Below are 15,012 nucleotides of genomic sequence, written 5' to 3'. Positions count from 1 at the left end.
TTGTATTTTCCAAAATAAAACAATCTTTTCTTTAATTATTTTGAGTTGGTTACACACTTATTTTGTAAATTATATTCCTAGAATAGTCTGTAGACAGGCTACATCAGCACAGCAGAAAATTTCTCCATGTGACTTTGCCAGCATTTTCATTACAGCACAGTCGTCTTTCTAAATTGAGGATTTTCGATTTAAATTTTTCAGATTTTGTTTTTTACTGAAAGATTTACACAAGTACCATAATATTAAAAGTTAAGATTTCATTTGTTATTCAACATAATTTTGCATATTTCATGTTGCTTTTATCTCACTTTTTCTTAAAGATAAACGAATGGCAATTAACTCAAAAAGTAGGCCATAGAGTACACGTAATCCTTCAGATTGAATCATGAATTAGAAAATATATTTTTTGAGAAAAAAAAAATAGATATATTATCAAGCTGCAATTCAAACAATTAATTACCAGGATGCAATGCGTGGTGAAACTGAACCCTGGGATAGATCTGACCATACAGTTCTCCGTCACGTGACATGCAGTGTTCCAGGTACACTGCAGATTCTCATTGCAGGATGGACAAGTTACACCTGGGGAAGTTATGCCTCAATTAATATTTTTTTTAATCGCATGCCTATGATACATTTACTTTAGCAAGATAAGTTAACGGTAGATGATTGATGAAATACTGACTTATAACTTATACTAGAATTTAGTATTCTCAGACTCTATAGTAACATATTTATGATAAACCTTTTATTTTACAGTTCCCTTTTTTATTTCAATTTGTTAACATCGTCTGATACTTGAAAAAGCCATTTCTTCTTGTACCATCATTATTCATAAATTATACGTCATATGGGATAAACGAGTTCTTTTCAAGGGAAAAACAGACACATTTCAATTTGTTTGTCATTCAATGTTGTTACTATACAACAGGTGCATTTTGTATAATGTTGTAACATATACATGCACGACATCATTTTTTTTCTCTTTATACTATTTTACTAACCTACATTTGTGGTATTTGATTTTGAAATAAGTGAAGAATGTGTTGACGTTGGGTGTTGAGCTAGATAAAAAAAATGGAAAAATAAAATAGTGCAAGTCACTAAAATGCACAGAAGAAAATCGAAGATCGAGGAAACATGAATTTTTTATTGTTGCTTTAAGAGGTAAATTTTACAAACTTGGACACGGACCTTCGCTTCAGTAACTTAATTTGTATCTTTTTCTAATTTTATCTTATTTCTTTATCTTTTTCATTATCTAAAATACATATAATATATATGTACATCAATAACCAAAAAAGTAGCATTTACTTACTTGGACATGGAATTTCACCACAATTGTTCATCTCAAACAACGACCCAGTACAATTGTGACCCCCATACTGTGGAGGGATACAGGCTCTGGATCTCACCCTGGAGCCGCTCCCACAGGTAACGCTGCACGGTGACCAATTACCCCAAGCCGATAAAACACCATCCACTTTCAACAATAAAAACGAAATCAATCTATCTATCTATCTATCTATCTATCTATCTATCTATCTATCTATCTATCTATCTATCTATCTACGAAATATATCGGGACACATAATCCATGTAACTATTTAAAATCTACACAACTTGAAAATAAACTAACATCGTCCTACTCTCAGAATAGGCTAGAAACTTTAGACTTTTTCGAACTCTTTTGAACTACTGATAACTCAAAACTGGTCTATCCTGGACTTTATATATAATGCCTTAGATTGTGATACCTGGACAGTGTTCAGTCCCACATTTAGCTGTTTGTGTTGTCTGTCCGGTACATGGAGCACCACCAAACAGTGGAGAGCTGCATGTTCGAGTCCTCTTTTTCAAACCTCCACAGGTTGTACTGCATTGGCCCCAGGACCCCCAATCGTTCAGGTGCCCGTCAACTGAGCAAAAAAAAAAACCCAGACAAATCTTGTTGAATTCATAGAGCCATGATCGAGAGGCCTATGATGAAATAGACAGGCCTACGTCACATTGATGTTTGACACAACTACCCCTTGTTAAAATGGTTCTAGTTATTCGGGGCCTTTACTGTTATGTTGTAAATGTTGAATTTACTGGGTGGCAGTAAATTCAAAATTTACAGCATAGCATCACTATCCAGGGAAGAAGACAGGATGACTGAACTATTTCTATCTTTGGTTGAAAAATGATGCAACAGTACGTACATGTTATTATGAACTATTTGCATTAAAACAAATTAAAATTTCCGCGCTCTATCCTACAATACATTTAAAGAAATTGTAAATAATGCGGTAACCTTTTGAGCTAATGCTCAGTATGAAATAACACTAGCTGACAGTGCGAAGTCGATTGGTTTCCTTGTAGTCTTGAAACGTATTAAAAATAATAAGAATATAACAAATTATTTAAATAATAAAAAATGTCAATTCTTGGCATAATTATCGTTTTTCATGTAAAGCATAATATTGAATTACTGATATCAAATATCAGATGGATTATTTTCTCTATATAAAAACCAACTTCTTTTATAAGTCATAGCTTTTTGATGCAAAGAAAAAATCATCATTAAAAAAACCCCAAGAATTCTTTGTATAATATTTACATTTTAAAGCCAAAAGCAGTGTCAACAAACCAAAAACCCTACCTGGACAATGCAGAGCACCACAACCTGTCGTTTCGACAGTACTTCCCCTGCATGCAGCTCCACCATATTTGGGAGGATAACATACCCGCATTCGTTTCTTGATTCCTTCGCAGGTCGTTGAGCAGGGACTCCAGGGTGTCCAAGCTGTCAGCTTACCATCAACTGTAATGCAAGAGAATCAGGCGTTGAAGACTTATCCTATACAATGCAAACTCAAAGGACTTCTTGGGATGTTATCCTAAAAAGATAAATTGACTGACTGCTATCTTTATTTGATTTCACAATCACAGAGATAATGTAACCTGGACAGTGTGTAGAACCACAAGCCTGTGTATCTACAGTGTTTCCCCTGCATGGAGCCCCGCCGTAATGAGGAGGGACACACGTCCTGGTCCTCTTCCTTTGACCTTCACAGGTCGCTGAGCAATGACTCCAATGTTGCCATGCACTTAGAGCACCATCAACTTTGGAATATACACAGGTTTTAAACATAAGTAACAATAAATATTAAATGTAACATTAAAGTTTTAAAATTCAGAGAATTTAAAACTATCTATAACAATAAATTGTTATAGACAGTTTTAAATTCTCTTAATGTAACATATCTTTTAAAGATAAATTACGTCATGCAGGGCCAGAAAACGCTTCTGAATTCTTGTTCCGGTCATATTTTACTATCTCTGTCCCATGTTTCTGCTTGTACCACTTTTTGTGTATTATCTCGATAATTATGATACCTTTGCGTCAAAACTAGATGAATTCACTGGAATGAAAAAAGTCAAGATTATCTGTTTTAAAACGCCCTTCTACCGCTTTAGGTTTCAATACACAACCGAAAATAGAAAGACTACGGGGATTTTGCATTGCAAAAGGCAATGAAAGTACCCCGGATGGTAGCGTTAAAAAATTGTCCAAGGTGTCCCAAATACTTTCGCATGGAGAAAAGATGTAAACAGTTTCCATTTTGCCTCTCCATACGATGGGTATTTTTTTCGTTCCTGTGAAATTCTCCGAGTAAAAACAGATTATGTAAGATGAAGAAATCTAAGATATTTTTTTGTTCCTTTTCATCGATTTGAATTGTACTTCATTGTCAAGTATGTTTATATTGATATAAAATCTTCAAAACGTGAGGAAGCAATAACATGGGACAGATTACTAGGAGACAACATTCAATGTCAAATTGATATTTTAAGTTGAATATTGATAAAGAGCAGTAGTTCCATTAAATATTTTTTTCAATCAGTTTCCTGAACTGATTTTCTTTGCCAAATGAAAAGAACCCACATCCTATGTCGGAAGGCAATATGCCAAAGGAAATAAAAAACACATGACCTGTCGATATGATGTAGACTTACGATTCAAAAAATATTTTTCAAACCAATTATGATAAAATGATAAATATAATCCAAATATTAAATTCACTATGACGTTAAGTAAGTTCATAAGAAAACATCTCGTAAGTGACTCTGTTAACTTAATTTTATTGAACATTACCAGGGCAGTGTTTCTGTAGACATGGTGCTTTTTCCATGTTATTCAGACCACAAGGGGCGCCACCATGAAGAGGAGGCACGCATGCGCGCGTCCTCGTCTTAAATCCGGGACCACAAGTTTGACTGCATGCGCTCCAATCACCCCATGCTTTAAAGTATCCATCAACTGGAAGCATTATCATATACAAGGAATATAGTATAAACATCGTTTCAATAAAAAAAAAAATATGTTGAGAACATCAAATAACATCTATTGAATCATTTACTAAATAACCTGGACATGGAGGAGCTGTACAGGTCATTGTTTGAGTTCCTTTTCCATGACAGGGCAAGCCGCCATGTAATGGTTGATGACAGGTGCGAGTTCGAGTTTTGTGTCCATCACCACACGTTACGCTGCAAGGACTGAACGTACTCCAATCCTCAAACCAGCCGTTTACTAAAAATGTAAATACAGATAAAAATATTTTATGAAAAGTTAAGTAACTGTTTTTCATCTAATTTGTTGCAAATACTTTCCTTTTCTAGATTTATCATTATATCATCATTTTATTATTATCGCGTTTTATAAACACTATATATCAAACATTGTTTTTTTTTTAAAGTACAAAATATTTACTCATTCATTCCGTAAAAGCTGTGACATGTTTACTAGTATTGATTATTTAATGACATCAATATGAAATGAGCTTATATATGAAAGCGTAGAATTCACTAGTTTTTTGGCAATGGGTTACCCTGCTAACGAGTTTGTGACCTTATTAGCAAGAAACTCTGCTCTCTTTTAATTACAACGTAGTTACATGTACATGTATATGAAAGCTAATATCTAAAAGTCTTCTTTCATATTAAGCATCTAGCAAACATATTGAGTATAAAGTTACATGTATGATCACCAAATATTACAACTGTGAGTATTTCAAGATTTATGAGCAAATACTTGTTTTTTTTCGTTGAAAATAGGCATACTGTAAACCGACTTTGGCGTTAGAGAATTTTCGCGATATTCGCGGGAGCCTCTTAAACGCGAATATTTCTTGCCGCGAATCGGTCCTAGTCTCGATCTACCTCGTAGGTTTAATAACAACACAGTTGTAGATAAGGCTTGATCTCGGAAATTAGTCGCCGCGACCTAGTTTATCTCAGGTTATGCGCGAAATAGAGTCGTCGCGAATTAAATTTGGTTTACAATTTTATAGATTCTGCATGATAAAGTATTAAGTTATATTCAGATTATGGGTGGCTTCATTGTGTTTTGCAAAGCGCTATTCAACTTTTCTTCTCCTTTACAAAAACAATACAAAATCTTTTGTATGTGTCCATTCTTATAACATGTAATAATATTTTGTCTCAGCTTTATCTTCTGTAATAAACGAGACATTTTACAGAATTTTAGTTGAATTAGATAAGGAATAAGGAATCATTCTTTGAGTATTATGAGGTGATAATTTTGGTCGGGGCGTGATTAAATCCAATAAAGCCCGAAGGGCTTTATGATAGATTTGATCACGCCCCGACCGAAATTATCACCTCATAACATTCAAAGAATGATTCCTTATTACTTATATTTATATAATTTTAAACCACCTTACGATTAAATATTTAAATATAAATAAGAAAACCCCGCTGGCGCCTCAATTTGGCTTTATGAGTTATATAGTTAAAAATCGATACGTAGTGTTATCACAGGCAAAGACACAGAAAAATGTAAATATATGAATTTAAATGTTTTCGTGAAAACTCATTAAGATGTAGGTTGACTGCAATGGTAATGAATCATGTATTTTTAGTTTTTAAAGCACCTTTTCTTACATGTACCTTTAAAAACAATATAATCAGTCAAAATTGAGAAAACTTGAAATATTGAATAACTATAAAGATACCAGGACATTGTCTCTTTATGCAAGGCGCGATCTCGTTTCGACTGCCGCTGCAGGGCTGACCACCATGATTTGGAGGAACACAAACACGTGACCTTGTCTTGACGCCATGATTACATGTCTGACTACACGTGCTCCATGCGCCCCAGTTTTCAAAGTATCCATCAACTGAAGTGTATAACCAAAAACATGTAAGTAATCCCATTTCACAGGCGGGGAGGAAGAATCAATAACAATAACATATAAGATTTCCGTTTTAAATACATGCAAAGTTTGGTTTTGTTACACATGTAGTTCGCCAGTAAACATTATTTTTTTTTAGTAATGCAATACTTTATGTTATAAAAATTTCATGTTATATACTGAAGTCTGATTGGTTGAGACGCAGTTGATAATCTGTTCCATTACCCTCAGCGTTAGCAAAACACTTAGCAACGGGTAACACAACGAGAGCTAGTTCGATCACAAACCACGGTCGCCGTAGTCCGACTAAAATGAGATCGAACTCACTTTAGTCCGACTAAAATGAAACCGTGGTTCAACCAACGGAGAGTATCTGGTCTGTCTCTGGTCAGGTAGTTTAAAGATGGCGGCGGAAAGCGAAACCTCCAAAAATTGCTTTGTTTAATCAGCACAACATGCAGTGTGTTAAATTTTAGCGCGCACACATATGATTTCATGAACAGTAAAATCATAAGTAGCAATTAACATCTTTCTCATTTTTTTAACCAGACATCAACCAATGTGCGTTCGAACACAGAAATGCGCACCATAAGTTTTCCTTACTACCGTGGTTTAACTCTAGTTAATGATCGAACTCGCCCTCGAATCGTTACATGCGCGTAAACTATGCGCGTACGGTTCGCTAAAGAATTCACGTCATTCATATATATAAAAGTAGTAAAGTTTTCTTTAAAACTAAGGCATTCAGTATAATTATATAAATAGTGCCTGTTTAGGAGGGTAAGAGTTGAAAATGACACCCATCGAAAACCATTGTCAACCTCCGCTTCGCGTCGATTGGCAATAGTTTTCTATGGGTGTCAATTTCAACTCCTACCCTCCTAAACAGGCACTATTTATATATTATTATACTTTCAAGTTAAATACTGATATCTGATGGGTTTAAACGCAGTTGATAATCCGTTCTATTACCCTCAGCGCTAGCAACACACTTAGCAACGAGTAACACAACGAATTGTTACAAGCGCGTAAACTATGCGCGTACGGTTCGCCAAAGAATTCATGTCATTCATATATTAAAGTTTTCTTTAAAATTAAGACATTCAGTATAATAAAGTAAATAGTGCCCGTTTAGGGGGGGGGGGGGGGGTAAGAGTTGAAATTGACACCCCTCGAAAACATTGTCAACCTCCGCTTCGCGTCGGTTGACAATAGTTTTTTTCGGGGTGTCAATTTCAACTCTTACCCTCCTAAACGGGCACTATTTACCTTTATAAATTCACTTTATAACTGTACTTGAAGATAAGTAATTACAATTTGCCTTCGTTTAGCCCATCTGTATCTGTCAATATGCTCCGCACATTAGAACTGAACCAAAACTAGATTATCATAAACTTAGTTCCTTCATCGTTGGAACCCACGGGTTTTCTATCCGTTACATTGTTGAAAGCAGTGTAACAGATCGAAAACCCGTTGGTTCCGACGATAATTTCCTTGGACGTTGGAATTTCCTTCAAATGGCAGATAAAAGTACTAATTATCTAATAAATGTGGTTCAATAACACACATTTCTTTTAACAGACTAAGTTGTTTTTACACCTTTGTTTTCTCTGCCCTGCAGTTCCTGCATTTGTATACAATTTCAGCGGTAAATAATCGAGCAAATGATAAACAACTACACAAAATATTCATATGAATTTTCTGTTCTGTATTATTATAATAATTACCTATTGAGGGTTTTTAAAACCCCAACTTCGTGTTCCTCTCGTAATTATTCATAACAATATTTCATACTAGCAAAAATTAGTTACCGGCAAAAACGAATGTACACTACAAACATTATAAACATGGTAAAGTGGTTTTAAAATACAATTAAGGTGATATTGTAACGTAATTCTTTCAAAATACTTGTAAACAAGTGTCCCATACCACCTTAATCAAATTACTTGAACGAAGTTTAGATTACAGTTTAGTTATTCAGTTTATCAAATTTCCTACGCTCTCGCAATAAAATCAATTTTCATAGTGAAAATTTAAATATTTCTTTTAAATATAATAAAGGATGTTTGGTCTGTTAAACTTTTACAAGGAACGTTTCAATCCCCGTAGAAAAGATCTGAAAGATCTCAAAATCTTATGCGATAGGTAATTTTGTTTAAGAAAATCTGTCTTTTCTCTAAAGAGAAGAAAGGGCATTGTTTTGGATTAATAACAGTTCAAATACTGGTAATCTTAAAAAGAGTTTATGGGACGTTCTGGTAAGAGTGCACCTAATATCTATGAAGAATTTAACTGAGTACCTGGACAGTGATGGGGTTTGGGAAGACAAGCTTCCGTCCTTGAAGACGACCCGTGACAAGATCCGGTTCCGTATACTACACATTCCCTCGTGGAAGTCCTTGTTCCTGCACCACACGTCACGCTACAGTGACCCCAATGACTCCATTGCTTCCAATGTGCTTTATGTAAAGGGCACCGAAAAAAATAAACAATGATAATCAGAGATGTTTTTTTTTTCTATGAACTTCGTTTTTCTACGAAAGACGAATAGGGCCACATAAAAAAATATTTTTATCTCGTAATTACGAGAAATGATCTCGTTATTACGAGTTAATTATCTCGTTTTAACGAGAAAAGATCTCGTTATTACGAGTAAATTATCTCGTAATTACGAGAAAAGATCTCGTTATTACGAGTTAATTATCTCGTTATTACGAGTTAATTATCTCGTTATAACGAGAAAAGATCTCGTTATTACGAGTTAATTTTCCCGTAATTACGAGAAAAGATCTCGTTATTACGAGTTAATTATCTCGTTATTACGAGAAAAGATCTCGTTATTACGAGAAACAATCTCGTTATTACGAAAAAAGATTTATATAAATGGTGCATTTCTGAAAACACCTCCAAGTCGACTGGTTAACTCCTTTTATTTCCATATACGTTAATTCAATTCTGATTAATGATTAAATAACACCGGACATTATTCATTAATTTTTAAATAAAAATATCGGATTTGACATTTAACTAATATGAATTAGTGGAAAGATCTTCATGTAATTCTCATTTCATCTTAAATATTATAATCCCACTCCGAAGTAAGTACCAGGTAGCCACTTGTCGTAAAAACACAATTCTATTGTTACAGTTGACTTTAATGACTATGTAGTTTCAATCATTGATATACAGGATTTACCTGAATTGTGTTCATACACAACCTATATGTATATTGAAAATAATTGATTTTGTATATCAACATTTTGGAGTCTGAAAACAAATTACATGTATCCTTCTAATCAATATATAGTTCAATCAATTCATCAATCAACCTGCTTTGCTCCTTCTTCTGAAATTTCGTTAAAACTGATTGGTCCGATTTTATATCAAATTCTGTTTATGCTACTAAGCGATGATAATGCTAAGTATGTGTATAATAAAAGACATTGCAGTATTTCATACACTTGACATAAAGAGAATAGAATAATGAAACGCGCCATTTTGAAAAGATCTTTTCTCGTAATAACAAGATTTTTTCTCGTAATTACGAGATAATTAACTCGTAATAACGAGATCTTTTCTCGTAATTACGGGAAAATTAACTCGTAATAACGAGATCTTTTCTCGTAATTACGAGATAATTAACTCATAATAACGAGATCTTTTTTCGTTATAACGAGATAATTAAGTCGTAATAACGAGATCTTTTCTCGTAATTACGAGATAATTAACTCGTAATAACGAGATCTTTTCTCGTTATAACGAGATAATTAACTCGTAATAACGAGATCTTTTCTCGTAATTACGAGATAAAAATATTTTTTTATGTGGCCCTATTCGTCTTTCGTATTTTTCATAAACTGCGATTCAGTTGAATTTGAAAGAAATATATTGGACTTATTTTAAAGAAATATATTGGACTTGTATTTACTTTTTCTAATTTGACACCTGCCGATATGTGAGTAAATAATGTGGCAATAGACCTCCCCGTCAGGTGGTGCATGGTAGTGATGTTGGCAGTCAGCGTTTGATGAACACAGTGATCCAAACGCGACTGTAAAGTAGAAATTGAAAAGTGTATCACAACAAAATCGACAAAAAAGATTACATCTTTAAAAAAAAAATCAACACAAAAAAAAACAGTAGATTTTTTATCAATATCAAATTGAATCACGTTATCGTCTTGCATAATGTTGTTGTTGACATGTTGATTAGTCTCCCTTTATGTTCAATACAAAGTCTGTACATCGCTAAATGAAGAAAATTCTAAAATTATTTCATTCCCAATTATATAATACAATGTACTTTGTTGTTAATGGGTTAGAAATAATTGGTTTTAAAAAAAAACAGGTGATGGCGAGACCTGCGAGATTTTGCGAACTTACTGTATTTAATGGATAAGATACGATCTTTTTCTAAGACCACTTTTAGAGATATCATTCATAGATAAAAGCGTTCATCAACATTGCTATGGTGGTTTCCTCCATCTTCTGATTAAGATAGTTTTCTTAACGAACAAGTAAGCAATTATATTTTTTTTATGGAAAAACGGTTTTCTTAGTAAGGATAACATAAATCGAATTATAATAATACCATGATTCAAACAATCAAGGATGAGTTATCTAATAGATGCTTACAACAAATAAGTGTGAATATATTATGTTCTTAAAGAGACTTAGACACGAGTTGACTTCAATTTTTTAAATTTTATTTTTCCATTTTTAATGTTTATAATGATAGATATAGAAGTTTATAAAGCTATGTCAAATTTGAAAGTCAAATATCAAGTTATAAGCAAGATACGGAGTTTATAATTCTCTGTTTTGTAAACAAAGCTCGAATATTGTCATTTTTTACATGTGTTGTATTTGTAATGATTTTACTTCCGGATTGAAATGTATCCTGTGTTTAACCAATCAGATGCCTCCATTTTTTACCAATCAGTGATAATCAGTATACCCAATAGAAATGGTGCATGATTAGACCAATCAGTGATAACTTGCAGGGTATATAAACAGCCACCCTCTCATTCTTAGTCAGTCTTCTGTCTGTGAACGACTCGAACGGTCTTCTGGTGAATCTCTTCGGTTAGAGTTCTACAGAACAGGGATTTGAGCTGTGTCGGAAAGCAACAGAATTGTTAGCTAGACCACTCAGTTCTTAACCCTGCTTCTGTAACTTGTGTCTTAGTGACTTGATAGTGTCTTTGTGACTTCGATTGTGTCTTGGTGACTTTCGACTGACCGTGTATTGGTGAATTGATAGTGGTTGTGTAGCACAGTGGTAGCAAACAGAATTGTTTGTTTAAATCCACAGTCTACGGATAGTTGATTATAGGTTAATTTTGTATTTTGATTCTTGTTAGTTGTTCTACAATCAAATAGCCAAGGTAGGCCCTAGGAAAATATTATTACTGCGTGCTCTATTGGCAGTTGAAGTCTTCGTTGCATTTGTTGATTCTTATTTGATTCTTAGGAAGGAAACCTAAGCGAACTCACGAATTATAAACTGATTATTTTATTTGTAACTTGAAAAACCGTTACATATTGGTGTAAGTTTCAATCAAATATGACTTTCTTTTGTTGATAATAATGTTTATGTATGAATATATTGAATTAGTTTAAATTGTTTTTTTTACATATCATTTTGTCTAAAAAATGGCAATTCTCTACGTTACTTTTTTTGTAAACAACTCGAGATTTGTTTACATAACAATCAATTCTTACCTCTGTATCTCGCTTATAACTTGACTTTAATATTCAATATTTTGGCCAATCATTTAAACTGCACCAGTAAACCATTTTATGCGTAAAAAATAAAACTTAAATTTTTTATCTCAAATCGTGTCTATGTCCCTTTAAAGGGGCATGGTCACGATTTTGGTCAAATTCCATTGTGCAATTTTTTTTATTTACAATGCTTTATGAATGTATTTCTAATGATCAAGTGAAATTTGAGAGTCAGTCGTAGAGTTATGAGCAAGATACAAGACTCACACTTTTTTGTCATGTAAACAAGGTTTGTACCCTGCTTTTGTTTACATAGGTTCAATATACCAGTAAAAAAAATTAAAGCTGATTTGTTTATCTTCTTATCCATTTTAAGCATAAATAAACAGATTTCTAACGTTCAGCACATTCATCGTAGGTCTGAAACTGGAATTTTCACTTCAACATTCAAAATGTAAACAAAAGCATTGTTGACATTGCAAAGAATTGTAAGCTCTATAACTCGCTTAAAACTCAACAAATGATGCTCACTCACATTTCGATTGCCTATTTTAATGCCTTACTGAAGCATTGAAAACATTAGAATCGTGAAAATGATTTTTGACCAAAATCGTGACCATGCCCCTTTAAAACTTTATATATATGTTCTCAAAATTGCTATGCATATTAATTTGTTTTTGGCAAAACATTATAGTAAAATAGATAAATAGGGATTGGTTTTAAACCTATCTTTAAAGGTTAATAAATTTATAGACTCATGTATGTTTTTACTTTCGCTTAAACATTTTTATAGTATATATATATATATATATTTTTATAGTATATATATATATATATATATATATATATATATATATATATATATATATATATATAACATACACTGGGTTTGAACACAATTTCATAGGATCTAATTATGTGGATGATAGAAGAAATTTACAATTTACCATATTTTGTTTCTATTCCATTTTTCTGCTGGAAATTTTATAGGTCAAGAAGGGTGCGTCTTTTTACCCCAATGAACCCCAATGATATTTGCTTATTTTTACTGAACAAAATAGTTTATTGCTTAAAATTGTATCTTAAATTTCAAGGAAGATCTTATTGTTATGTTGTTGAGCCTTTACTCTGCATTCTTTGCCTCCTAATACATCTTGATCAACACCCCAAATGAATGATCCTAATAAAATTTAAATTGAAACCAATTAAAATCCAATTTAAAAGTGACGTTTCAGTTTACAGCTTTCAACGTTTGTGACGTCATAATAAAACTCGTCATTTTAACCTTTGAGTACCCTGTGTGCATTACTATAGCATTGAATCATCATTTGTTGAAGTATACAGTCTCATAACTACAGCGGTGTGTGCATACAAATCGAGTACGCGCGTTAGCGCGTTATGAAAATTTGTATGAAAGCATCGCTGCAGTTATGAGACTGTATACTTCAAAAAATCATGATTTAATGCTTATATTTATTTTATTTTAACTTCATGCCTTGTCTGAAAATGTGATTTATACCTTAAAATTCCTATCTTATCCTAAGGGTAAGTTTATATAAATGGAAGAGCCACAGTAACAGCCGCAAGCGTGAACTTTGATTTTCGCTTGTGACGTTGCAGTTAACAGCGTTCAACGTCTGTGACGTCATAATAAAAGTCGTCATTTTTACCTTTGAGTACCCTGTGTGCATTACAGTGTTATAACTGCCGTAGCTTTCAACACACTTTACAAGCAAAAAAATTGTGTAATGTAAATACAGTGTTATAACTGCCGTACCTTTCAAAACACTTTACAAGCAAATAATATGTGGAATGTAAATATAAAGATATAAAACATTATATTTCATTAACATGTATTTACATTCATAATAAAAGCTTATTAGGTTAAAATGAGGCAATGAATTTTGCATGACCAGGTATCTAGGTGGCGATTGCATTTTGACATAATTGTGATTTGTAAACTAGTATATTTGTCCTGACTTCGTGTGCTATTAAACCAAGCTGGACATATGACAAGTAATCTTAGATAAGTCTTGTCACTCATTACATTTGATTAATTCACTGACATTCAAGAAACCTGGTCGTGAAAAAATAGAGTTATCCCCTGTCTGTTCAAGCAACAATTTACATTTTAATTCAATGGTTACGGTACCTGAAAAAATGCCCGTTTCTAGAAGTACAGAGATAAGAAATGTGCACAGATTCATGGTTAGACAACATAAGACTAATTTGTGATTTCTTATCTATCGATATCTTAAGGCAGGTCGCGGGTTTGCTTTCGTCATCAAATTCTGAACGCAAATTACACAACTCGAGTGGCCGTTTTGTGCACATTCGTATATGACGTCCCAACATCTCAAGATATCCCGCTTTACTTTAGACGCCAAATGAAACATGGGCTATATAATAAAGTTATCCGATTTAGATATATGGTGTAAATAATGTTAGTAATGTTAGTAATCCATACTTAGTTAAGTCAAGAAAAAAATGTTTTAACATTGAATACGTTAACACTATATGACAATTTTGACCCTACCCTTGAGCCAGAACCCCTAGCTCGGCTCGACATGAAATTTACAATTTTGGTAGAGGGCTTCCTAGTCTATAAAATTTGGGATTCAGTTTTCTTACATATGGGTTTACTTTTTATACATGTAAAATGCGTCCCAGAAAGTTTAGTCGACAATCGCGATACAATCTTTAGTTTGAGATTTGAAATGAACATCATCCACAATTAACTGAATTGAATATAAGATGTTTCAAAGAAATCCATATTTTTCGTGTGCATGTTCGCCTTTCTCTCTCTCTCTCTCTCTCTCTCCTCTCTCTCTCTCTCTCTCTCTCTCTCTCTCAAAATATTGGATGGAGAGCACATTAGAGGATTTTGCTTCGAGCTTTAAGCTTGAGATCTGGCGAAGAAATGTCCAAAATAAAAGGCATCTACAGCGGACAAACGGGGAAATTAGGCTCCAAAACAAGGGTTTTACGCTTAGGGTTTCCTATGACCTTGATATTTGACATGAGACTTAGATTCAAGGTCACTTAATCCCCTTACCCACAGACAGTACATGTATTTTGGTGAA

General features: G+C 33.3%; 1 protein-coding gene across 1 annotated transcript; it reads right to left on the bottom strand.

The window, feature by feature from the left end:
• Positions 1-14,211, bottom strand: LOC128177392 (coadhesin-like). The gene is made up of 13 exons (XM_052844126.1): positions 14,082-14,211; positions 10,132-10,254; positions 8,504-8,662; positions 6,024-6,188; positions 4,415-4,579; positions 4,142-4,306; positions 2,947-3,108; positions 2,645-2,806; positions 1,758-1,919; positions 1,319-1,483; positions 1,005-1,064; positions 461-582; positions 1-168 (listed from the first exon to the last, which is right to left on the bottom strand). Exons 1-13 carry the CDS (start codon positions 14,134-14,136, stop codon positions 70-72), a joined length of 1,764 nt encoding a protein of 587 aa, XP_052700086.1. The 5' UTR covers positions 14,137-14,211; the 3' UTR covers positions 1-69.
• Between the last annotated feature and the right edge of the window lie 801 nt (positions 14,212-15,012).

Source organism: Crassostrea angulata, chromosome 1, assembly GCF_025612915.1.
Source record: "Crassostrea angulata isolate pt1a10 chromosome 1, ASM2561291v2, whole genome shotgun sequence".
NCBI lineage: Eukaryota > Metazoa > Mollusca > Bivalvia > Ostreida > Ostreidae > Magallana > Magallana angulata.
Note: the sequence above shows the minus strand (reverse complement) of the source record. Positions and strands in the feature narration are given on the sequence as shown.